This window comes from Pan paniscus, chromosome 10 (assembly GCF_029289425.2).
Source record: "Pan paniscus chromosome 10, NHGRI_mPanPan1-v2.0_pri, whole genome shotgun sequence".
Lineage (NCBI taxonomy): Eukaryota > Metazoa > Chordata > Mammalia > Primates > Hominidae > Pan > Pan paniscus.
The window spans coordinates 45519013-45542909 of record NC_073259.2 but is presented as its reverse complement, the minus strand read 5'-3'; the positions used below and the strand labels follow the sequence as shown (position 1 = coordinate 45542909).

Genomic DNA, 23897 nt, shown 5'->3' with positions numbered 1-23897 from the left:
AAAAAAAGAAAGAAAAGGAAAGGAAAAGAAGGAAGGAGATTAGGAAAGATTAGGCTTGTTGCTCTCATTTTTGTTCCAGCAACACTGACCTCACAGTTAAAGGGGAAAAAAAGAAAATCCTTGATTCCTTTGCTGATGACTACGGCCAAGAGTAGGGGAAATTTGAATAGAAACTTCACCAGAGACACATGGATGGCAAATAAGCAGCTGATGAAAAGCTGCTCAACTCATTAATCATTAGGGAAGAGCTAATTAAAACTACAATGGAATATAACCACACCCATTAGAATTGTTAAAATTTTAAAAAGGCTGACCATATATGTGTCCCTCCAAAATTCACATGTTGGAACCTAATATCTAATGTGATATTACTAAGAGATAGGGCCTTTGGGGAAGTGATTAAGTCTTGAGGGCTCCACCCTCATAAACTACTTAGTGCCTTTATAAAAGAGGCTTCAGAGAGCTGCCTGGGCCTTCCTTCTCTTCCATGTGAGGACACAGCATTAGTCCCCTCTTGCCCTTCCACCTTCTGCTGTGTGCCGATGCAACAAAAAGGCACCAACTTGGAAGCAGAGAGCAGCCCTCACCAGACACTGAACCTGCCATCATCTTGATCTTGGACTTCCCAGTCTCCAGAACTGTGATAAATAATTTATTTTATTTATAAATTACCCTATCTGGCCAAGCGCAGTGGCTCACGCCTGTAATCCTAGCACTTTGGGAGTCTGAGGCAGGCGGATCACAAGATCAGGAGTTCAAGACCAGCCTGGCCAGCGTGGTGAAAGCCTGTCTCTACTAAAAATACAAAAAATTAGCCGGGCATGGTGGCGCACGCCTGTAGTCCCAGCTACTCAGGAGGCTGAGGCAGAAGAATTGCTTGAACCCGGCAGGCAGAGGTGGCAGTGAGCCGAGATCACGCCATTGCACTCCAGCCTGGGCAACAGAGTGAGACGCCGTCTCAAATAAATAAATATATAAATTACCCTAAAGGTATTTTGTTATATAGCAGTACACTAGACTGAGACCCTAGACCCAAAAAAATGCATATTATATAATTCCATTTATATAAAACTCAAAAAATATAAACTAATCTATGTGACAAAAAGCAGAGTAGTGATTGCTTTGGAATAGGGAATAGGAATGGGAGAGAGAGGAACTCAAGGAAAGTTTTGGAGTGATGGATATGCTTACTATCTTTATTGTGGGGATGGTTTCATAAGTGTATATATGTGCCAAAAGGTATCAAGTTGTACACTTTAAATAGGTGCAATTTTTTGTTTGACAATTATGACTCAATAAAGCTGTTAAAAAATAAAATTGGTAACAGTCAACCACAAATAAGACAATAAAATATAAATCTCAAAATTGCTCTATGGCTAAAGAGAAAGAGGTTTGACTAAAACTTTGAGTTATATCCAATGAATGTGGAATAAACACATTACAAGAATATGAACTCATATGGGGCACAACGTAAAAATTATCTCATTGATGAATCTATTTGCATTCTTATGCCAGCTCTTCCATTAATTACTTAGTGCTATGAGTTGAATCGTGTCCCCCAAAGAATGACATGTTGAAGTCCTAACCCCCAGTATCTCAAGAATATGACCTGGAAATAGTGTCATTACAGATGTATTAGTTTGGTGCAAAAGTAATTATGGTTTTTGCCATTTTTAATAATTAGTTAAGATGAAGTCATACTGAAGTAGGGTGGGCCCCTAATCCAATATAACTAGTGTCCTTATAAGATGGCCATGTAAAGATAGAAAAACAGAGAGAACTCCTTGTGACAATGAAGACAGAGATTGGAGTTATGAAGCTGCAAGCCAAGGAATATCAAAAACAGCCCACAAACCACCAAAAGCTAGGAAGAGGCAAGGAAGAATTCTTTCATTCCTACAAGTTTCAGAGAACATGGCCGTGCCAATACTTTCAGCCATCTAGTCTCCAGAACTGAGACAAATTTCTATTGTTTTAAGCCACCCAGTTTGCTGTTTTGTTATGGCAGCCTTGGGAAACTAACACACTTGGTGTTACTGGTAAGTAGTTAATATTTCTAGGCCTTGATTTCCTCACTTTTACTTAAGAGGGTTGGACCAGATTATATATAAAATTCCTTGGGAAAATTCATTAGTCTCTTATGACCTGGCTACCTCATCTGTAAAATGGAGATAATTATATAACAATGCCTGGCACATGCAAGCACTAACTGTAAGCTGATAATTACACATACCAGTAATAGCAGTAGTGACTCTTTCAGTTCTGGCCATCTATGGCCTATAACCAATCCCAAAGGATATGAGGTTTATATGTCCAGTGAATTCTAGAAACGACAATTCAACAGGAAGAAAAATACCCTACAGTTTTTGGATGAGGGCAAAATAAGGAGTCGAACAACCAGAAAGGAGTCCTAAATAGCTGTAACAAAGGGTCAGACACAGGAAGGAAGGCATTCTCGTAGCAGTAGGTCCTTCCACTTCCTCCACTACTTTACATTTCATGGTAAGCCCATCCCAACTTTACCCGAGCCCCTCCAGGAGTGAGAACACTCTCTCCCATACAGGTTCCTGCTGCTAAGTGGCTCACCCAGTCTGATCATGGTACCACTTTTATTAGATTTTTCTACTAATTATTCAATGCAAATATACACCAGGCACTACACAGGAGAAGGGATACAGCAGGGAGTAAAACAGTAAGTCCCTTATTACAGTTCTAGAGTCTAAAAAGGGAAACAAACATTAAACAAATAATTTTACAAATACTCATATATTACAAATGTGAGGGTACTATGAAGACAAAGGACAGAGAGCACATCCATGTCAGGGGTCAAAGGACAACTCCCTGAGAAAATTAATTCTAAGATGAAACCTGTAGGATAGGTAGAAGTTAACCAGGAATAAGTGTCAAAGATAATTTGGAGGAAACAGGCAGAGAGGAAAGGTATGTGCAAAGCTCTAAAGCAAAGCTTTCCACATTTGTGGAACAGAAAGAAGTCATGAGAGATGAGGCTGGAGGGGTAGGCTGGAGACAGACTGTGTGGCCATCATAGCCCATAGCAAGGAGTTTGATCTTCACCCTAAGTTCAAGGGGGAGTTACTGAAGGGTTTTTAAGCAAAGGAGTAATAGAAGATTTGCATTTCCCAAAGATCACTCTGGCAGCAGTGTAAAAAATAGGTAAGAGGGGTAGGTATGGCTATAAGGATATAATGGAGTGCTACTGTAGCCTTTCAGATGAGATGATTCAATGTCATAGATTAGGATGGTTGTAGACTTGGAAAGAAATGGTTAGAGAAATGCATTGGTAAAATTTTATTGGTGTCAGGGACCTTGGGATGCTGCTTCCAGCAGCTCAAAACCCCACCACAGATTCTGCTGAACAGAATTCTTCTGGAGAATGAGAGCCAGACATGTTAGCCAGGAGAACCCAGAGCAGAAGTCTGCTTCAGAAGCTGTGTCATCTAGAGGGAACCTGAGTTTCTGTACTTCATGATGCTTTTTCGAGCAGATCTAGAGGCTACAGACACTCCTAACAATGGGTGATGTGTCACTGATAAATGACTAGGGACTGGGAGCAGGGAAAGATAGAAAATAGGTTCTTGGAAAGGTATGTGATTATTCTCCAGCCTTCTTTTTGTCACTTTTCCTTCTTCACCAGGTTACTGGGGCCCAACTGAGCTGGCTGAGGAGTAACCCCTGCCCCTTTACAGTGCCTCATCCGTCACAGGTTGTTTCTCCTCCACCTTTCCACCTCTGTGCTTTCTTTCCCTCTCATCTCCCCTTTCCACTCTCACCTCACTTCCCCCGCTTCTCATCTTCCCCCCACTGTCTCCCTGAGTGTAGGGAGATTTCCCCAACCTTAGAGGTCCCCTCAATATTGAAAAGACAGGTACTGTCTCCCTAGTCCCCTCTTGTCACTGCAGCCATGGTGGCCTATGCAGACTTGGGCCAGAGGGGACAGACAGATCCTGGTCTGAAGGCAGACTTTTCCCCAGACTACAGTAAAACTGACTGTTGCACCATGCTTCAGCTTTGTGTCTAGCATTTTTTCTGCAGCTGAAGACAGTGACAACAAGCTAGTAATGCTAAAAATTTAACTCAACAAATATTTGTGACCTGCCTGCCTTCCTTCCTTCCTTCTTTCCTTCTTTCTTTCCTTCTTTCTTTCCTTCTTTCTTTCTTTCTTTCTTTCTTTCTTTCTTTCTTTCCTTCTTTCTCTTTCTCTTTCTCTCTCTCTCTCTCTCTCTCTTTCTCTCTTTCTTTCTTTCTTTCTTTCTTTCTTTTTCTTCGGTCTCCCTCTGTTGCCGAGGCTGGACTGTACTGCCGTGATCTCGGCTCGCTGCAACCTCCCTGCCTCGGGCTCCCGTGATTCTCCTGCCTCGCCGAGTGCCTGGGATTGCAGGCACGCGCTGCCACGCCTGACTGGTTTTTGTATTTTTGGTGGAGATGGGGTTTCGCCTTGTTGGCCAGGCTGGTCTCCAGCTCCTGACCTCGAGTGATCTGCCCGCCTCGGCCTCCCGAGGTGCTGGGATTGCAGACGGAGTCTTGCTCACTCAATGCTCAATGTTGCCCAGGCTGGAGTGCAGTGGCGTGATCTCGGCTCGCTACAACCTCCACCTCCCAGCCGCCTGCCTTGGCCTCCCAAAGTGCTAAGATTACAGCCTCTGCCCGGCCGCCACCACGTCTAGGAAGTGAGGAACGTCTCTGCCTGGCCGCCCATCGTCTGGGATGTGAGAAGCCCCTCTGCCCGGAAGCCCCATCTGGGAAGTGAGGAGCGCCTCTGCCCGGCCGCCACCCCATCTAGGAAGTGAGGAGCATCTCTGCCCAGCCGCCCTGTCTGGGAGGTGAGGAGCACCTCTGCCCGGCCGCCACCCCGTCTAGGAGGTGAGGAGTGCCTCTGCCCAGCCACCACCCCGTCTGGGAAGTGAGGAGTGCCTCTGCCCGGCCGCCACCCCGTCTGGGAAGTGAGAAGTGCCTCTGCCCGGCCACCAACCCATCTGGGATGTGAGGAGCATCTCTGCCTGGCCGCCCCGTCTGGGAAGTGAGGAGCGCCTCTGCCGGGATGCCCCGTCTGGGAGGTGAGGAGCGCCTCTGCCCGGCCACCCCGTCTGGAATCTGAAGAGCACCTCTGCCCGGCCACCACCCCGTCTGGGATGTGAAGAGCACCTCTGCCCAGCCGCCACCCCGTCTGGGAAGTGAGGAGCGCCTCTGCCCAGCCGCCCCATCTGGGAGGTGGGGAGCGCCTCTGCCCAGCCGCCCATCGTCTGGGAGGTGGGGAGCGCCTCTGCCCGGCCGCCCATCGTCTGGGAGGTGGGGAGCGCCTCTGCCCGGCCGCCCATCGTCTGGGAGGTGGGGAGCGCCTCTGCCCGGCCGCCCCGTCTGGGAGGTGAGGAGCACCTCTGCCTGGCCGCCACCCCATCTGGGAGGTGACGAGCGCCTCTGACCGGCCGCCCCGTCTGGGAAGTGAGGAGCGCCTCTGCCTGGCCGCTGTGCAATCTTCCAAGTGTGAAGTGACAGCCTTTCTGCAGGTGTACCCAACAGCTCTGAAGAGACAGCAACCATCGAGAACGGGCCATGATGACGATGGCAGTTTTGTCGAAAAGAAAAGGGGGAAATGTGGGGAAAAGAAAGAGAGATCAGATTGTTACTGTGTCTGTGTAGAAAGAAGTAGACATAGGAGACTCAAAAAAAAAAAAAAAAATTGTGAGCATTGGCCATATACATAGCTACCAGGAATTCATTATTTATCAAGGATAAGACCAATGCCATCACAGTTCTGGCACACCATAGGGAATAATACCTAGCATACTTAGAACACTACTAGCTTAATATAATGAATAATATATTCATTCATATCAGGTTCATCTATATGTCAATAAATGCTCAAATACAAGGCAAGTGAGAAGCAGGTGAAGGACTAAAGAAAGAAAAGTCATGAATAGAATATATGCTTAACAGGGATACCTTCTTAAGACATATGTCATTAGGCAATTTCATCATTGTGCAATCATAGAGTACACCTACACAAACCGAGATGGTATAGCCTACCACCCACCTGCACTCTATGGTATAGCATATTGCTCCTAAGTTACAAATCCGTACAGCATGTGACTGTACTGAATACTATAGGCAACTGTAACACAATGGTAAGTATTTGTGTATGTAAACATAGCAAAACATAGAAAAGGTACACTAAAAATACCATATTATAACCTTGTGGCACCACCATCACATATGTAGTCCATCCATGACCAAAATGTTATGTGGTGCATGACTATATGCTTTAGGTAGCATGTGGGTGCAAAATGAGTTACTCCACACTAAGACTTGTACAAAACACATGCAAAGTTACTTTAAAAATATAAAACAGCCCTAGGCCAAGATTTGACTGAAACATTTATTGATATTAACATTTTCTTTTGGTTTGTGTGTGTTTTTTTTTTTTTTAAGAGGTAGGGCCTCGCTCTGTGGCCCAGGCTGGAGTATAGTGGCATGATCATGGCTCACTGCAACCTCAAAATTTCTGGGCTCAGGCAATCCTCCTGCCTCAGCCTCATGAGTAGCTAGCACTACAGGTGCACAGCACCGTACCAGGCTAATTTTTTTCTTTTTTTTTCTTTTTTTTTTTTTTTTTGTAGAGATGGGGGTCTGTCTCTCTATGATGCCCAAGCTGGTCTTGAACTCCTGGCCTCAAGTGATACTCCCACCCTGGCCTCCCACAGTGCTGTGATTATAGGTGTGAGCCTCCATACCCAGCCAGTTTGTGTATTTTTGATAGCCCTAGCATAACCTTTTGGTTTCCTAGGGTAACGCAGCTAAGAGTCAGACGATTCTGGCTCACAAAATCTCAGGATAGTATATTGCTGTATAATAGCTGCTGGACACCATGAAAAATAGGACATGGTCCAAAGTGTCCCCCCACCACCCTTTTCTTTCTTTGAGACGGAGTCTCACTCTGTCACCCAGGCTGGAGTGCAGTGGCATGATCTTGGCTCACTGCAACCTCTGCCTCCCAGGTTCAAGCAACTCTCATGCCTAAGCCTCCCAAGTAGCTGGGATTACAGGTGCACACCACCATGTCCAGCTAATTTTTGTATTATTAGTAAAGACAGAGTTTCACCACGTTAGCCAGGCTGGTCTCAGACTCTTGAACTCAAGTGATCTGCTTGCCTTGGCCTTCCGAAGTGCTGGGATTACAGGTGTGAGTCACCACGCCTGGCCCCAAAGGATCATTTTTTAACACACACACACTGATTGCAGAAAACAACATTCCCATTACATCATTTCCACCCTTTTACTATTACCATGACATTCAAGGGTAATAAAGGAAGAAGCCTGATACTGCAACCTTATACCTCATTCAGAGCCTCTAGTCAAAGTCACTTCCCTACCTGTTTCTTGTCACCTGGGCATCCTAAGACATTTTGCTCCACAAGTTAGCATGTGGGAATTCCCTCCATGCCTGTCATCAACAAATCAAAACAATATCATAGAGCTGACCTATCAACAAGTGAAAGGTAAGGGGATGAGCATTCTAAAACAAAGGAGTACAAACTGTTACTAGGTCCAGTGTTTGAGATAATGAAAATCTACAGGCTTATATTTTTGTAAACAGGAGAATAAATCATAAAATTTATATAAATGGCTACCTACAAGGTAAGGGAAAGAACAGACCAGAAATACAAGGGATAGAAGTTATTCTTTAAAACAAATGAGCACTGAGGTTATATTTTAATTCTATCATCTTACTGTTCTTGAGAATGGAGATGGTCAGCATGAAAAAAATGATGTACAGATATAAGACAGAAGAGGTTATGTTAAAGTCCCTAGTTCTGAATGTGAAATGTCATTATGAAATTATGAGGCATTATATCTATCTCTGTTCACTGAAAAAGTGTAGAAACAATGACGATTATATCTGCAATGGACATCCCTAGCACTGAGATTGTAAACCATCATTTCCTATTAAAAAGAAACCAGAGCTCTTGGCCGGGCGCAGTGGCTCACACCTGTAATCCCAACACTTTGGGAGGCTGAGGCTGGTGGATCACAACGTCAGGAGATTGAGACCATCCTGGCTAACACAGTGAAACCCAGTCTGTACTAAAAATACAAAAAATTTGCCGGGTGGGGTGGCGGGCACCTGTAATCCCAGCCACTAGGGAGGCTGAGGCAGGAGAATGGTGTGAACCCGCGAGGCGGAGCTTGCAGTGAGTCAAGATCACGCCACTGCACACCAGCCTGGGGGAGAGAGCGAGACTCCATCTCAAAAAAAAAAAAAGAAAAAAAAAAAGGAAACCAGAACTCCTGTAGAAATGGGTGATTCTGGCTTTCGAGTAGGAAATGAACAAGCCTAAAACATATTGACATTTAAATTGCAAAGCCTACTGAGGCCACATCAAAAGGACTCAGACGTGAACTGAAGAACATCTCCTTGGGCAAAAATAGGACAATGTAGGTACTAGTAAGTTTTTTTTTTTTTTTTGAGATGGAGTTTCGCTCTTGTCACCCAGGCTGGAGTGCAATGGCGCAATCTCGGCTCACTGCAACCTCCACCTCCCGGGTTCAAGCGATTCTCCTACCTCAGCCTCCCAAGTAGCTGGGATTACAGGCGTCCGTCCCCACACCCAGCTAATTTTTGTATTTTTAGTAGAGATGGGGTTTCACCATGTTGGACCAGGCTGGTCTCGAACTCCTGACCTCAGGTGATCCACCCGCCTCGGCCTCCCAAAGTGCTGGGATTACAGGCATGAGGCACCGCGTCTGGCCTTTCATTATAATTTTTAAAACTCTGATTACTTTTGAAGGTTGCTAATGACCCAATTCATTATTTTTGAAAAATAGTAAATAAAGAAAAAGGGTTAAGTATTGTTATGGTTTGAATGTTTGTGACCCCAGAAATTCCTTAATCTTTTTTAAAATTAATTTGTTTGCTAATCTTCTTTTTATCATTCCAATTTTAGTATATGTGCAGCCAAAGCGAGCATCCAAAATTCTTATGTTGAAATCCTAACCCACAAGGTGATATTACTAAGAGGTGGGGCCTTTGAGGAGGTGATTAGTCATGAGGGCTTTGCCTTCATGAATGGGATTAGTGCCCTTATAGAGACCCCAGAGAGCTAGCTAACTAGCCTCTTCCACCATGTGAGGACAGAGCAAGAAGATGCTGCTGGCTAGGCTCGGTGGCTCATGCCTATAATCCCAGCACTTGGAAGGCTGAGGCGGGTGGATCATGAGGTCAGGAGTTCAAGACCAGCCTGGTCAACATAGTGAAACCCCCTCTCTACTAAAAATTAGCCAGGCGTGGTGGCGGGCACCTGTAATCCCAGCTACTTGGGAGGCTGAGGCAGGAGAATTGCTTGAACCCGGGAGGCGGAGGTTGTGGTGAGCAGAGATCGTGCCACTGCAAGACTCTGTCACAAAAAAAAAAAAAAAAGGTGCTGCCTTAAGAAAGTAGACCCCCTTGCCAGACACTGAATCTGCTAATGCCTTGATCTTGGATTTCCCAGTCTTCAGAACTGTGAGAAATAAACTTCTGCTGTTTGTAAACCACCTAGTTTATAGCATTTTGTTACAGCAGCCTGAACAGACTAAGTATTTATCCTGCTTTTCCTATGCAAACTATACCACTGGGTATCCAAATAATGGATAAAGAGAAATTTCTTCAGTTTTCCAAATAATAGATAAAAAAGAAATAAATTCACAATATCGCCATTTTACAACACCTAATGAATCAATAGATCTCAGCAATGAGCATCAAAAGGCTGCTACCAGCACAAAAAGAGACAACCAGACATTACATGCCTCCTGACAGAAGACACCACCACCTATGAAGATCACACCTCTGGACCCAACTGCCAACTTGCAGGAAATACCAACAGAATAACATGTTAAACTACAGTATGGAGGTGCAATCTGCTAAATCCAGACTATGAAAACTATACAGGAACAACCACCTATTTTCTCCAAAACAAAATTAGGAGAAAGAGAGAAACCTATAGATTAAAAGAAACTTATAAGGCATTATCATCAAGTCACCATATTGTGTGAACTTCATTTGAATTATAACTTAAATGATCAACCTACATACATATTTACATACATACACACAAAAATATGACAACTAGAAATTGGAAAACTGACTCAATACTTGATATTAAAGAATTATTGCTAATTTTTAAAGTATGATATTTGTGTATCTTTTAGAGATACATAACAAAATATTTACAGATTAAATGATACATCTGAGATGTGCTTCAAAATAATACATACAGGAAGAAAATGGGTGGCCATGAATTGATGTCAGAAGAAACTATCCAAGAAGGCAACAAAAAGATGAAAAATTTCCATGTAAGAGGTATAGAGTGAGAAGATATTTAGCACTGATTTAATCAGAATCTCAGAGGGAGACAGAAGATTCTGGCTTGGACTTCCAGAACAATACTAAATAGAAATGTTAATAGTGGGCAAACTTCTCTTAATCCTGATTTCAAAGAGAAACTTCAAAAAACTTGCTGGAGTAATTTTTGTAGATACTATCAGGCTAACAAACCTTTTCTACTCCTAGCTTCACTAAGTTAAAAAAAAAATCACATATGGTTATTAAATATTATTTTTAAAACCCTGCATCTATTGAGATTACTTTTCTTCTTTAATCTCTAATGTGTTGAAACACAGCTATATAAAATCTTTATTTAATATAAACAATTGCTGTACTGTATTAGAGATCTGAAAAATTACAAAAGGAACACTGCAGTATCACAGATTAGTAACTAAAGGAAGCAGCTACCACCCTACGGCAAGGGAAACAAAAGGAAAAGTTTGAAAGAAAGGGCCCTGCAGACCTGAGACTCAAATTTTGAGAAACGGTTGCTGCTTGGCTGCTAAAGGTACCTCAGGATCTCAGAAGAGGAGCTTGAAGGAGGGACCCCACACATCTGGGACTCTGACCTTTGAGAAGGAATGCTGGCTGGCCGGTACTGTACATCTGAAGAGGCACAATGAGGGTGGTTCTGGGAGTGCAGAAAAAAACTGCAAACTGGAACCAAGTGATGCTGTCAGAATGAGGAGTTGTTACTGAGAGAATGCTGACAGAGACAGAAAGCAAAGAGAAGGAAAGTGTCCCGGGCCAGGTATGGTGGCTCATGCCTGTAATCCCAGCACTTTGGGAGGTCAAGGTGGGTGGATCACTTGAGGCCAGGAATTCAAGACCAGCCTAGCCAACATGGTGAAACCCATTCTCTACTAAAAATACAAAAATTAGCTGGGTGTGATGGCAGGCACCTGTAATCCCAGCTACTCAGGAGGCTGAGGCAGGAGAATAGCTTGAACCTGGCAGGCAGAGACTGTAGTGAGCCGAGATGGCACCACTGCACTCCAGCCTGGGCAACAAAGTGAGACCCATCTTGAAGAAAAAAAAAAGAAAAAGGAAAATGTCTCTTCTAGCCCTACAACCTGCCTTTAGTAGTCCCTACCGGCCAGCCAGCTGGCAAAGGAGAAATGTGATTTGCAGAGTTCTAGTCCCAGCAAACAACAGTGTAAAAACCAGCACAACACTCCTTTAAAAGAACCAAGTAGGATAATTTGCTATACCAGACAGAAATCATCACTTATTATAAAACAAAAGTAATTCTAATAGTGTAATGTTAACAGAGATACAAAAACAGACCAATGGAAACCAACAGAGAGCCCAAAATCAGACCATTTGACAAAATTGGCACTGCATGGGAGCAGAGAAAAACCACGTGACAGACAGTCATATGGGAAAAAAAGAATTGGATCTCTACCTCCCTTATACCCAAAAACAAATTCCAGCTGGGCATCATGGCACACATCTGTATTCCCAACTTCTTGGGAGGTTGAGGCAGAAGGATCACTTGCGCTCAGGAGTTCCAGGCCAGCCTGGGCAACATAAGCAAGATTCCCCACCTCAAAAAATAAAATAAATTGGTTAAACCCCTATGGAGAACTAGCTTTACATTATCTAGTAAAGCTATAAATACATCTACCCTATGACCCAAATTACACTGCTGGGCATCCCACAGAGATATGTAGGCACATGTGCAACAGCTATATACATGTTCGGTTTTTTTGTTTTTTTTTAAAGCGACAGGGTGTTGGTATCACCCAAGCTGGAATGTAATATCACCCAAGCTGGAGTTAAGATCACAGCTCATTGTAACCTCAAACTCCTGGGCTTAAGAGATCCTCTCATCTCAGCCTCCTAAGTAGCTGGGACTACAGACACACGCCACCATGCCCAGCTTTTTTATTTTTTATTTTTATAGAGACAGGGTCTCACTATGTTGCCTGAGCTGATCTGGAACTCCTGGACTCAAGCAATCTTCCCACCTCAGCTTCTCAAAGCACTGGGATTATAGGTGTAAGCCACCGTGCCCGGCCCTTAATATACAAAAATATTAATGACTAATTCTTGAAATATCCAAAACTGGAAACAATTGTCTCTCAACATTACAGTGAATAAATAGTGATGTAGTCATATAGTAAAATTCTACACATAGTAGAATAATAATAGTGTAGTAAGTCCCAGTTACTCAGGAGGCTGAGACAGGGGAATCACTTGAACCCAGGAGGTGTAGGCTGCAGGGAGCCAAGATCGCACCATTGCACTCCAGCCTGGCAACACAGCAAAACTCTGTCTCAAAAAAAAAAAAAAAAAAAAAGAAAGAAAGAAAGAAAGAAAGAAAAAAAGAAAAAAAGTAGTAAATTTCTATATATAGTAATGAAAATAAATGAAAACATCTTTATGTAGACAAAGAGGATGAATCTTACAACTTTGCTGGAAGGGGAGCAAGGCAAAATAATACAAGCCGTATAGGCACTGCTACTTCTAATAGTAAGTCAGCAGATTAAATATTTAACTGTAAACATGAAGACTGAGTTACTATCTTGTCTACAGAATCGTACTTTTCCCTTACAAATGAATGAACCTATAGACATGGCTGGATTTGCTATTTTGCTTGTATTCATTCAATGTCAGCATTAACTCATCATTGAAAAACTTGGATGAAGTGATGCCTGAGCTGAAAAGAGAGAACTTATACTTTTAAAATAATAAGTTACCATTTTCTGAGGGTTTACATGTTTCTGAGTTTCTAATTCTGTTTTTCACTTTATCTCCCAATACTTCTAGGTGAGTGTTACCCCTATTACACAGTCGAGAAAACTGAGGTTCAGAGAGGTAGTGATTCAAAGTCACAAAGTTCTCAGAGTAAGTGGCAAAACCAGGATTCAATCCAGGTCCTTCTGAATTCAAACCCCATGTACTTGGCTACATTTCAATGTTTCCTTTTCAAATAAATCCAAGAATGGCTGGAGAATAGCCTGTAAGAGAAAGAACATTTCAGGATGACTGCCCATAGATAAATATGATCAGATTATGAAGTCTTAAATGCCATGCTAAAGCAGCTGGTTGTTTTGTTTTTTTCCTGACAACAATGAGGTGTAACTGAAGGCTAGGGGTTGCCATAAGCAGTGAGAGACAGGATAAAGTTTTCAAGATCATTCTGGCTGCAGTACGGATTGAAAAAGGGTGAGACTGAGAGACCAACTAGGAGACGACTGCCTTTCTCAAGAGAAAGGATGAGGGCCTAAACCAGGAGTCACACATGAAGCATAAAGAAGTGAAGCAGGCAGGTTTTCTAAGACAGTTCCTTGCTGGCTGTCAGTTTTGGTAGAGGGGTCATCCTTAACAACTAGAGACCTCTCTCCAGTCTTTGCAGACATCCAGAACCAACAGGTCATTTAAACCTTCTCACGCGATTGCTTCTGATCACAGCTGGGAAAGGTTCTCTGCTTTTAAGGAGTCATGATTATATTGGTCCCACCTGGATAATCCAGGCTATTCTCCATCTCAAAACCCTTAACCTTGACCACATCTTAAGTTCTTTTTGCCATTTTACAATAGCATACTCACAGATCCCAGGGATTAGGATGTGGACATCTTTGGGATGATTATTCTGCCTATACAGTTGGTACTCCCTCACACAACTGTAAATGAATTAACACGTGCAGCAACCCTAGCCTGAGAAGGGTATGATTACCAAAGGCTCAAGACTTGCCAGGAATTAAGGTAGGTTCACACCACCAGGCAAACCAAGACCTACCATCGTAATAACTGAGGGAATTTGGAATGTATAGTAGAGTGGGGAGATGTGATTACCAGTTGCAGCCCCCAAGACAAACTGTAGCTATGAGGGCTGTAATTTGTACCCCTAAGTTTCTCCTTTAAAAGGCCCCCAGGAATCACAAACATGCATGGGAGAAGTGGATCTGACAAAAGGCTGCAGCCATGGAGGTATGCCGCCCCGATTTCAAGAGAATGAGCTGCAGTTAACTGACAGCTTCCAGCATCCTAACCTTTGGATCTACCAAGGTATCACACTTCCCTCAGGTTGCTGCCAGTGACTGAGCACAACAAGGGTATTAGGCCATTTCTTCTAACAGACCTTTGTTTAGAGACTCATTACCAGGGCCAAAACTTTCTCAGTAACATGGTGCAGCCTGAGGCCCCTCCTACCCCCTCTTCCTGTTTTCTCTGCACCTAATGAGAGCCAGAACCTTGGAGAATGGTAGCCAAACATAGCCTTCCCAAAACTCACCACAGCTGAGTCTGCAAGCATGCGTGGCTATCAGAATTTCTGAGGCACTAAGTAGATTCCCTGGCCCTCATTCCCCAGAAAGTGCTGACGGGCCTATTAATTTACTTTTTAGCAATCATGCTGGGTGATATATATATGCTAGTGGTCTGTAAATTACGTTTTTTTAAACAACAGGGAGAGGATATCTGAGCAGTCATGTTCAAGCTCATAGCTGTGTAAGAAGTAACGTTTGTCTTAGCTAGGCATGGTACGTAAGTCCCAGATTTAAGAGGCTGAAGCAGGGGAATGGCTTGAGCCCAGTTTGAGACTGCAGTGAACTATAATCATGACACTGCTCTCCAGCCTGGGTGACATAGTCAGATCACATCTCAAATATAAACAAACACATAAATAAAAAGTAATGTTTGTCTTTGTGGATAAAGTATAAAATGCACTAGACTAGGCTAGGCATGGTGGCTCACACCTATAATCCTAGCATTTTGGGAGGCTGAGGCAGGCAGATCACCTGAGGTCAGGAGTTCGAGACCAGCCTGGTCAACATGGCAAAACTCCATCTCTACTAAAAATACAAAATATAACCAGGCATGGTGGCACATGCCTGTAACCCCAGCTACTCGGGAGGCTGAGGCAGGAGAATCATTTGAATCTAGGAGATGCAGGTTGCAGTGAGCCGAGATTGAGCCACGGCACTCCAGCCTAGGTGACAGAGCCAGACTCCGTCTCAAAAAAAAAAAAAGTACTAGAGAATCAAAAAAGCAGTGGGAACTACAAACTTAAAAAGAGTATCACTGGAAGACCCAGTAAAGGCAATCTCCCCAGTGGTTCATCTGATGGGCCTTTTGTGAGTTACTTTCAACCATTCTCTGAATATAAATGCTTAAAGTTAAGATGATGGTGTAACTGTAAGCCATTCTGTGCCCATTTCAGTTCTTATAGAAAGTAATCTTTTGCCCTCCTTGTCATAATGCAGTATAGAAATAGACAATTTCTAGCATAGGTACCTCAACCCTAACTGAACTTCTATTTTAATCCTGCTCTAAGATTCAGTGTCAAAACGATCTTGACAATACCTATCTATGTCTATCTTAGTGATCCAGTATCAGGCCCAATTTCTCTATGTTTTAAGTATATTCCTACCACTAGAGAATTCTGAGATGGTATTAGCATTATTTTTTTAAAAATAATTATTTAAAATTTAAAAATATAGACACAGGGTCTCACCACATTGCCCAGACTGGTCTTGAAGTCCTGAGCTCAAGTGATCCGCCTACCTCAGCCTCCCAAAGTGCTGGGATTACAGGCGTAAGCCACCACGTCTGGCAGAGATGGCATTGGCATTAATCGTGAGAAATGGGAGTGGGTGTAGGAGACACAGAGTGGAGGGTAAAAAGAAGAAAGATATTTGGAACTGATGGGCTTTAATAAGTCCTGCCCCTTTTCATTTACTTCTTCCTTCAAAGCAAAACCAAAATGAGCTACTGAAGATTCATTTACTTCTTGGGATGGAAGTATCATCTGTCCCAACTTCCCTTTCCCACCAGAAACAGGTCCCCAAAACCGCAAAAAAGAGACTATATTCTCAAACAAAACATGCATTCAATTCAGGTTGACTGTTTGATATTTTCATAACATTTTCTTTAACATTTAATAGAAACTATATACAATAAATTTTTACTATATTTTACATAAGATAGCAACCACAGAAATTTACATAAGTTAAAAGCAAGATGGATAAGGAGGACCCAGTCCTGTGGGCTGTTTTCTCAGAGGATAAAAAGCCAGAGTTCACCAGGGAAAGGGGTTAAAGACTGCCCAATTAAGTAGAGGTGAAGAAAAGCTAAACTGCAGGTCTTCAGATAGAGATAACCGATATTAGGGCCATCAGTATCTCAAAGACACCACTCACAAAGACAGCTCCCACCTAGCTACTTAAGTGGATTTCTATCCATGACTTGGGAAATCCCATTACAAAGATGTCACTTTCCTTTTAGGTATAGTCCCAAATAATCCCAGAAGCTTTGTTAGGGATTATCTCTCTTTCTCTTCCTTGCCCTGAATGGGAAGAAACCCACGGTCCACGTCCTCAAAATTTGGCTTTACGTTTGACTATAATACTCAATCCAGAAGAAAAACAAGGTAGTCTGGGTTGCCTGTGTTTTGTGAGAGATGATCAGAAATACTTCTTTGAAGAACGAGAAATTTAAATCCACCAAAGTAAAATGGTTCCCCAAACTATCAACTAATAGAAGTGGGTTCTGGCTTCCCATTTGCAGTAGCCAATCCACTCTGAGACAATGGTGTAGAGGCTTTCTCAGAATTTCGAGATCCCTGGGATCTGCACCCATCTCCAGCCATCTGCATCTGGCCCTGTTAAAAGAAATAAAGGCACTTCAGTTAGAAATTCATTCACTGTGGTCTGAAGTATGAATCTGACTTATCAGTGGCCACTTATACTAGCAATAAGAACAATACAACAGAAATTAATTCTGGACAGATGCTCTTCCCATATTAGCTATCCTAGTCCCTTGGAAGAGCCTATTCCTGAGCCTCTTCCAATGGGATGGTGAGCTGTAGGTTGTTTCTTCCAAATGAAATAGCCATTCCCTGCTGAGGTCCCAGAACAGCCAACAGACCACAGGAAGACAGTCCTTTAGGCCTCTGCTTGAAACCAACAGCCACAGTACAACTGCTGGTCTTCAGTCAGGGCCACTGGAATTCTACCCAAGGCTCACGGACAGAACTCAAATCACATTACTTTACTGGTCCTTCTACAATGAGAACAATTTCAGTGATGAACTCTCCCTCAGAAGGTATGATTTCCCTAGATTCCTTGTCTCAAGCTTTTATTTAAATAAATGTATGTCCTACTCTGGGATATGAGGATCACGGGCCATTAGGTGTTCTAAGAGCCCATCTGGAGAACTACAGCAACAAGGGTACACAGGAGCAGAGTAGGGCATTTTTAAAAGTGCTTTGCTTATATGGTATTCAATGAGTGAGAGACATGTGGAGCATCTTTATACTAGTGATGACACCCCACTCCCCTCCAGGAGCACATGCTATCTAGCAGGGAACCCTCTGCCTGGCCAGGTCACTACATGAGGGAAACAGGTGGGACTGTTCTTCACTTGCCAAAATATCCACTGGGTCTTCAGCAATTTCTTTGACTAAATGATCTTCAAGGGTTAGTGAAGGATCAAAAAGCAAAGGTGAAGGAGGACACTGCATACCATCACCCACAACATCCAAGTCCTAGAAAAAAGAGAAAAGCCCATCAGCAATACCAAGAGAAACAGTAATAAAGTTGGCGTGTTTTTCATCAAACTTTAAAGCAATACTCTGCTGTCTCCCTCAACCCTAGCCTACCTTTAATAAAAAAAAAATTTTACAAGAATGTCCAACAAATGAAACAAGATCCAAAAGCACTGAGAGCTTTTGCTGCCAAGTGTAAAACATAGACCAATACAGTAGATTAAAAAACAAAATTCTGGCCACCACACCTGTAATCCCAGCACTTTGGGAGGCCAAGGTAGGCATATCACTTGAGCCCAGGAGTTCAAAACCAGCCTGGGCAACATGGTGAAACCCCGTCTCTACAAAAACTGCAAAAATTAGCCAGGCGCGGTGGCACACACCTGTAGTCCCAGCTACTCTGGAGGTTGAGGTGGGAAGATCCCTCGAGCTTGGGACACAGAGGCTGCAGTGAGCTGAGACTGCGCCTCTGCACTCTAACCTGGGTGGCAGAGCCAGACCCTGTCTCAAAAAAAAAAAAATTCTAGGAAAATTCACAGAAACACAAAGTAGAAATGGAGAATAGTAGGGAACAGGGGAAAGGGAAAGGAGAGAGTTACTGTTTAAAAAGTACAAAGTTTCTGTTTGGGTTGATGAAAAAGTTCTGGAACAGAAAATGGTGATAGCCGTACAACATGGTAAATGTTCATAACACCACTGACTTGTACACTTAAAAACGGCCAGGTGCAGTGGCTCATGCCTATGATCACAACACCTTGGGAAGCCGAAGTGGGAGGATCACTTGAGGCCAGGAATTCAAGACCAGCCTGGGTGACACAGCAAGACTCCATCTCTACCTACCCACCTACTTACACACATACATAGGTTAAAAGAGTAAAATTTTGTTATGTATGTTTTACTACAATTAAAAAAATATTTTTTAAAAAAGCATATTCTCTGAGGCTACCTGTAATGAACATGTAAGTTCACCAGTGATTAATTTAAATATGAACAATGCTACGTTAAAATTAAATATTGCTGGGCAATACAAGATTGCCTGATTAATATCCTAACAGCCACAAAGCAAGCAAACAAGCTCCAACAAGGGAAAGGGAGAAGGTAGGAAGAAAGGAAGGACGACAGAAAACTCACAGTTCCTCTGAATGGCTAGGAAATATTATTTTGGTTAAGTCCCTATCCCGACAGAGCAACAACCTGGTTTTTTTTGTTTTGTTTTGTTTTTTGAGACAGAGTCTCGCTCTGTCGCCCAGGCTGGAGTGCAGTGACGTGATCTCGGCTCACTGCAACCTCCGCCTCCTGGGTTCAAGTGATTCTCCTGCCTCAGCCTCCCAAGTAGCTGGGACTATGGGCGTGTGCCACCACGCCCAGCTAATTTTTTGTATTTTTAGTAGAGACAGGGTTTCACCATGTTAGCCAGGATGGCCTCGATCTCCTGACCAGTGATTGGCCCACCTCAGCCTCCCAAAGTGCTGGGATTACAGGCATGAGCCACCACGCCCGGCCAACTCCCTGGTTCCTAAGCCTAACATAGTTTTGCTCTGTAAAAAAAAAAAAAAAAAAAAAATGACATTACATTCTAGACTATGTTTCTTCCAACTGAACTGGCAATTCGCATTGGAATACTGAATAGCCAACAGACCACAAGGAAGACATCACTCTTAGCTCCTGTTTGAAACCAACAGCTACAGCAAACCATTGGTCTTGATTCAGGGCCTAAGGCAATACAAACTCAAACAATATATCAAACTAACTTTCATGCCACTGCTTTTCAAGAGTCTGGTGCTAAATTCTCCTTTTTCCTAAGAATTAAAAATATCCAGGAGGTTTGTACCCCCCTATGTTTAATCCAGTTTATAGATGCTCCGTGTTTCTATTCATCTAGCTTCACGAGAAGCTTAGTTCTATGCTTTTAAATAAATCTAAGAATTTGCAATCCTTTCCCATTTGTTGGTGTGCTAATCACCAAAAATGAGAATCACAACATCTTCACATTAAAGAATATATATAATTTAAAAATCTACTTAAAGCTGCTCAGGCCGGGCGCGGTGGCTCACGCCTGCAATCCTAACACTTTGGGAGGCCAAGGTGGGCGGATCACGAGGTCAAGAGATTGAGACCATCCTGGCTAACATGGTGAAACCCAGTCTCCACAAAAAATTACCAGCCTGGCCAACATGGTGAAACCCCATCTCTACTAAAAATATAAAAATTAGCCAGGCGTCTTGGCACATACCTGTAGTCCCAGCTACTCAGGACACTGAGGCAGGAGAATTGCTTGAACCCAGGAGGCAGAGGTTGCAGTGAGCCGAGACTGCACCACTGCACTCCAGTCTGGGCAACAGAGCAAGACTCTGTCTCAAAAAATAATAATAAAATAAAGCTGCTCAATTTAAGCAGAAACATAGGGCACAGGATACACTCAACCTACCATTCATTTCAGGTGAGTTGGAAACTTCTGTACTACCCACAGAAACCAGTGTTCTCACACCATTAAGACTATAAATCTGTTTTCTCCCATTCTTTTACTATGTGCAATTTGTGTGTGTGTGTGTGTGCGTGTGTGTGAGACAGAGTTTCGCTCTTGTTACCCAGGCTGGAGTGCAATGGCAAGATCTTGGCTCACTGCAACCTCCACCTCCTGGGTTCAAGCGATTCTCCTGCCTCAGACTCCCCAGTAGCTGGGATTACAGGCGCGTGCCACCACATCCAGCTAATTGTTGTATTTTTGGTAGAGACGGAGTTTCACCATGTTGGCCAGGCTAGTCTCGAACTCCTGACCTCAGGTGATCTACCCACTTCGGACTCCCAAAGTGCTGGGATTACAAGCGTGAGCCACCGCACCCGGCCCATGTGCAATTCTTACATAAACAATTAGCTTGGAATGGGCACGGTGGCTCACGCCTGTAATCCTAGCACTTTGGGAGGCCAAGGTGGGCGAAACACTTGAGGCCAGGAGCTTGAGACCAGCCTGGCCAACATGGTGAAACCCTGTCTCTACTAAAAATACAAAAATTAGCCAAGCACGGTGGGGCGCACCTGTAATCCCAACTACTCGGAAGGCTTAGACCGGAGAATCGCTTGAACCCAGGAGGCAGACGGTGCAGTGAGCCGAGATCACGCCAATGCACTCCAGCCTAGGTGACAGAGCGAGACTCTGTCAAAAATAATAATGACTAGCTAGGAATTATTTAAACACTGAATCAAAAGGCATCCAAATCTCAAGATAATAATGAAATGTGTATGTTTTCAGAAAAGGCTTTTCTCATATATACAAAGTGTTATCTTTTATAAGATTTTAAATTGGGAAAAGGATCCTAAAATAAGAAAATCAGCAAAAATGCCTATTAAAACAGGAGTGTTTTAAAAATTGAAGTATCAGGATATAAAGAGAATCTATGTTTTCAGCTGGGTGCGATGTCTCATGTCTATAATCTCAGCACTTTGGGGAAGCTGAAGGGAGTGGATCACCTGAGGTTAGGAGATCGAGACCAGCCCGGCCAACATGGCGAAACCCCATCTCTACTAAAAAATACAAAAATTAGCCAGACATGGTGGCACACACCTGTAATCCCAGCTACTCGGGAGGCAGGAACAGGAGAATTGCTTGAACCCAGATGGTGAAGGTTGCAGTGAGCCGAGATTGTGCCACTGCACTCCAGTCTGGGCGACAGACCAAGACTCCGTCTCAAAAAATAAATAAAGATAAAATAAGAGAATCCACGTTTTGTTACTATCTCCAAAACCAGCAATAGAGAATGAGAGAGAAGGAACTCAAAAGTAGTAAGATTAAGGTGTTAAGTTACTACTTGCCAACCACCCTTGCATCAAAGCACAGAAAACAAGCAAATATCCAGAATGAACGGCTGTGTTTTTACTCATATTAATATCTGATGCCTAGTCTTCCCACAAGTAAAATCACCAAAGTTATCATTAACAGTTATAGGCCAGGAATGGTGAATCATGCCTATAATTCCAGCACTTTGGGAGGCCAAGGTGGGTGGATCACTTGAGGCCAGGAGTTAGAGACCAGCCTGGCCAACATGGTGAAACCCTGTCTCTACAAAAAATACAAAAATCAGCAAGGCCTGCTGGCGCACACCTGTAGTCCCAGCTACCCAGGAGGGTGAAGCACAAGAATCACTTGAACCCTGAAGGCAGAGGCTGCAGTGAGCTGAGATCACATCACTGCACTCCAGCTTGAACAACAGAACAAGACTCAGTCTAAAAAAAAAAAGCCAAGTTATAGTGGCCAGGCACAGTGGTTCACACTTGTAATCCCAGCACTTTGGGAGGCCAAGGTAAGAGGATCACTTGAGGCCAAGGTAAGAGGATCACTTGAGCCTAGGAGTTGAAGACCAGCCCATGCAACATAGGGAGATCTCATCTATACAAAAAATAAAAAATTGGCTGGGCATGGTGGCATAAACCTATAGTCCCAGCTACTTGGGAGGCTGAGGCAGGAGGATCACTTAAGCCCAGGAGTTCGAGGCTGCACTGAGCCATGATCATGCCACTGCACTCCAGCCTGAGCAACAGAGCAAGACCCCAATTAAAAAAAAAAAAAGTTATAAAAATGATAACTAAGCTGGGCGTGGTGGCTCATGCCACCGACAGAAACTCTGTCTCAAAAGTTCTTAACAGTATATTCCTTAATAGCCAGAGAGTAGAAACAGCACAAATATCCATCAACTGATAAATTTTTAAAGCGTGGTATTTCCAAACAATGGAATATTCAGTCACAAAAAGGAATGAAGTATTGATACATATTATAGTATGGATAAACCTTGAAAACATTATGCTAAGTGAAACAAGCAAGACACAAAAGGATACATATACTATTACATTGATATGAAATGTCCAGAATAAGCAAAATCAGAGACAAAAAGTAGATTCATCGTGGCCAGGGGCTGGGGGGAGAAGAAAATGAAGAGTGTCATAATAGGTACTGAGTTTCTTTTGGAGATGGTGAAAACCTTCTGAAATTAGATAGTGGTGGTAGTTGCGTAACTTTGTGAATATACTAAAAATCACTCAATTATACACTTTCAAAGAGTGCAATTTATAGTATGTAAATTGTATCCCTAAAAAGGTATGGGAAGAGTCTGGAAAAAAATATAAGGTAGGGTAGATTTCTCTAAATGAATATGCTAACATATAAATACAACTATACGTATATATCACTTCAAAAACTTTGTCGATTCTCCTAACCACAAAGACTAACCTATTCTCACCATTAATAAATAAGGCTTTGTCTCAAGGGCCTGAACCAGAGCAGAGCTTCTCTAACTTACATCACTGAACTCCAGAGGTAAACTCTCAGTGGGCTGAAGCTCAGCAGCACTCAAGTACAGATCCATGGGGCCGGCTTCCAGATCGTCTGGCACAGACAGTACCTGCTCGGGCTTATACATCTGAGGAGGCAACTGGAAATGCAGTGGGCAGCAGGGATCCTCAGAGAGGCTTACAGGAACAGGTTTGTTGCAGGGTACCTCTTCAGATCCCTGGCAGCACTTGAAGAGAACCTGATTCGTATCCTGACAAATATCTGTAGAAAAATGGTCAAGGGAAATAAAACACAATCTATCGAAAGCGTAAAATACAAATAGCATTGTCTGCCACAAAAAACTCAAGGTCTGGACTATATAAGATAAATTACAACTACATTTGATACAGAATACCAAATGAAGTTAGCAATTTTTAAAGTTACTTCTCAAAATAAATGTCATTTACTAGCATCAAATTCTAGCTCTACCAGTAATTTAAAACTTGTCCCCAACCTCCTTTTCAGGATCCTGGTCATTTAAACTAGACACCATCCCATTCTCCCTTAAGCAAGTAGCAGTAACACTCCTAGGAACACACACGTATTCAGAAGAAACATGTAGTGGCAAATGCAAATAGCCTTGAAAATGCCCCTAAACAGCCCTTCCAAAAGAGTCAAGCGATACAATGTCTCTGCTCCCTTAGCAGACTGGCAAAGTTTGCAACAATTTCTTGGACCTCGTTTCCAAAGATGATTACATGATA

At 43.0% G+C, this 23897-nt stretch overlaps 1 protein-coding gene and 2 non-coding genes across 8 annotated transcripts in view; all 3 read right to left on the bottom strand.

Moving 5' to 3' along the window:
- Window positions 1-16231: 16231 nt before the first annotated feature.
- KANSL2 (KAT8 regulatory NSL complex subunit 2) overlaps window positions 16232-23897 on the bottom strand; it is a 28814-nt gene continuing 21148 nt past the window's right edge. For 3 of the 6 annotated variants that reach the window (XM_055095703.2, XM_063593535.1, XM_055095704.2), the window contains 3 exons: window positions 23162-23415; window positions 17751-17870; window positions 16232-16985 (listed from right to left, as the gene is read on the bottom strand). In XM_055095703.2, coding sequence (XP_054951678.1) covers window positions 16854-16985; window positions 17751-17870; window positions 23162-23415 — 506 coding nt within the window. In that variant the 3' untranslated portion in view covers window positions 16232-16853. Of the gene's footprint in view, window positions 16986-17750; window positions 17871-22553; window positions 22778-23161; window positions 23416-23897 lie in introns of those variants that run through there. The other 3 variants (XM_055095707.2, XM_063593536.1, XM_063593537.1) reach the window with 2 other exon arrangements.
- LOC112436802 (small nucleolar RNA SNORA2/SNORA34 family) lies at window positions 17192-17328 on the bottom strand. The gene has a single exon (XR_003025493.1). It is a non-coding gene; the product is annotated as a small nucleolar RNA SNORA2/SNORA34 family (small nucleolar RNA).
- Window positions 19452-19586, bottom strand: LOC112436801 (small nucleolar RNA SNORA2/SNORA34 family). The gene has a single exon (XR_003025492.1). It is a non-coding gene; the product is annotated as a small nucleolar RNA SNORA2/SNORA34 family (small nucleolar RNA).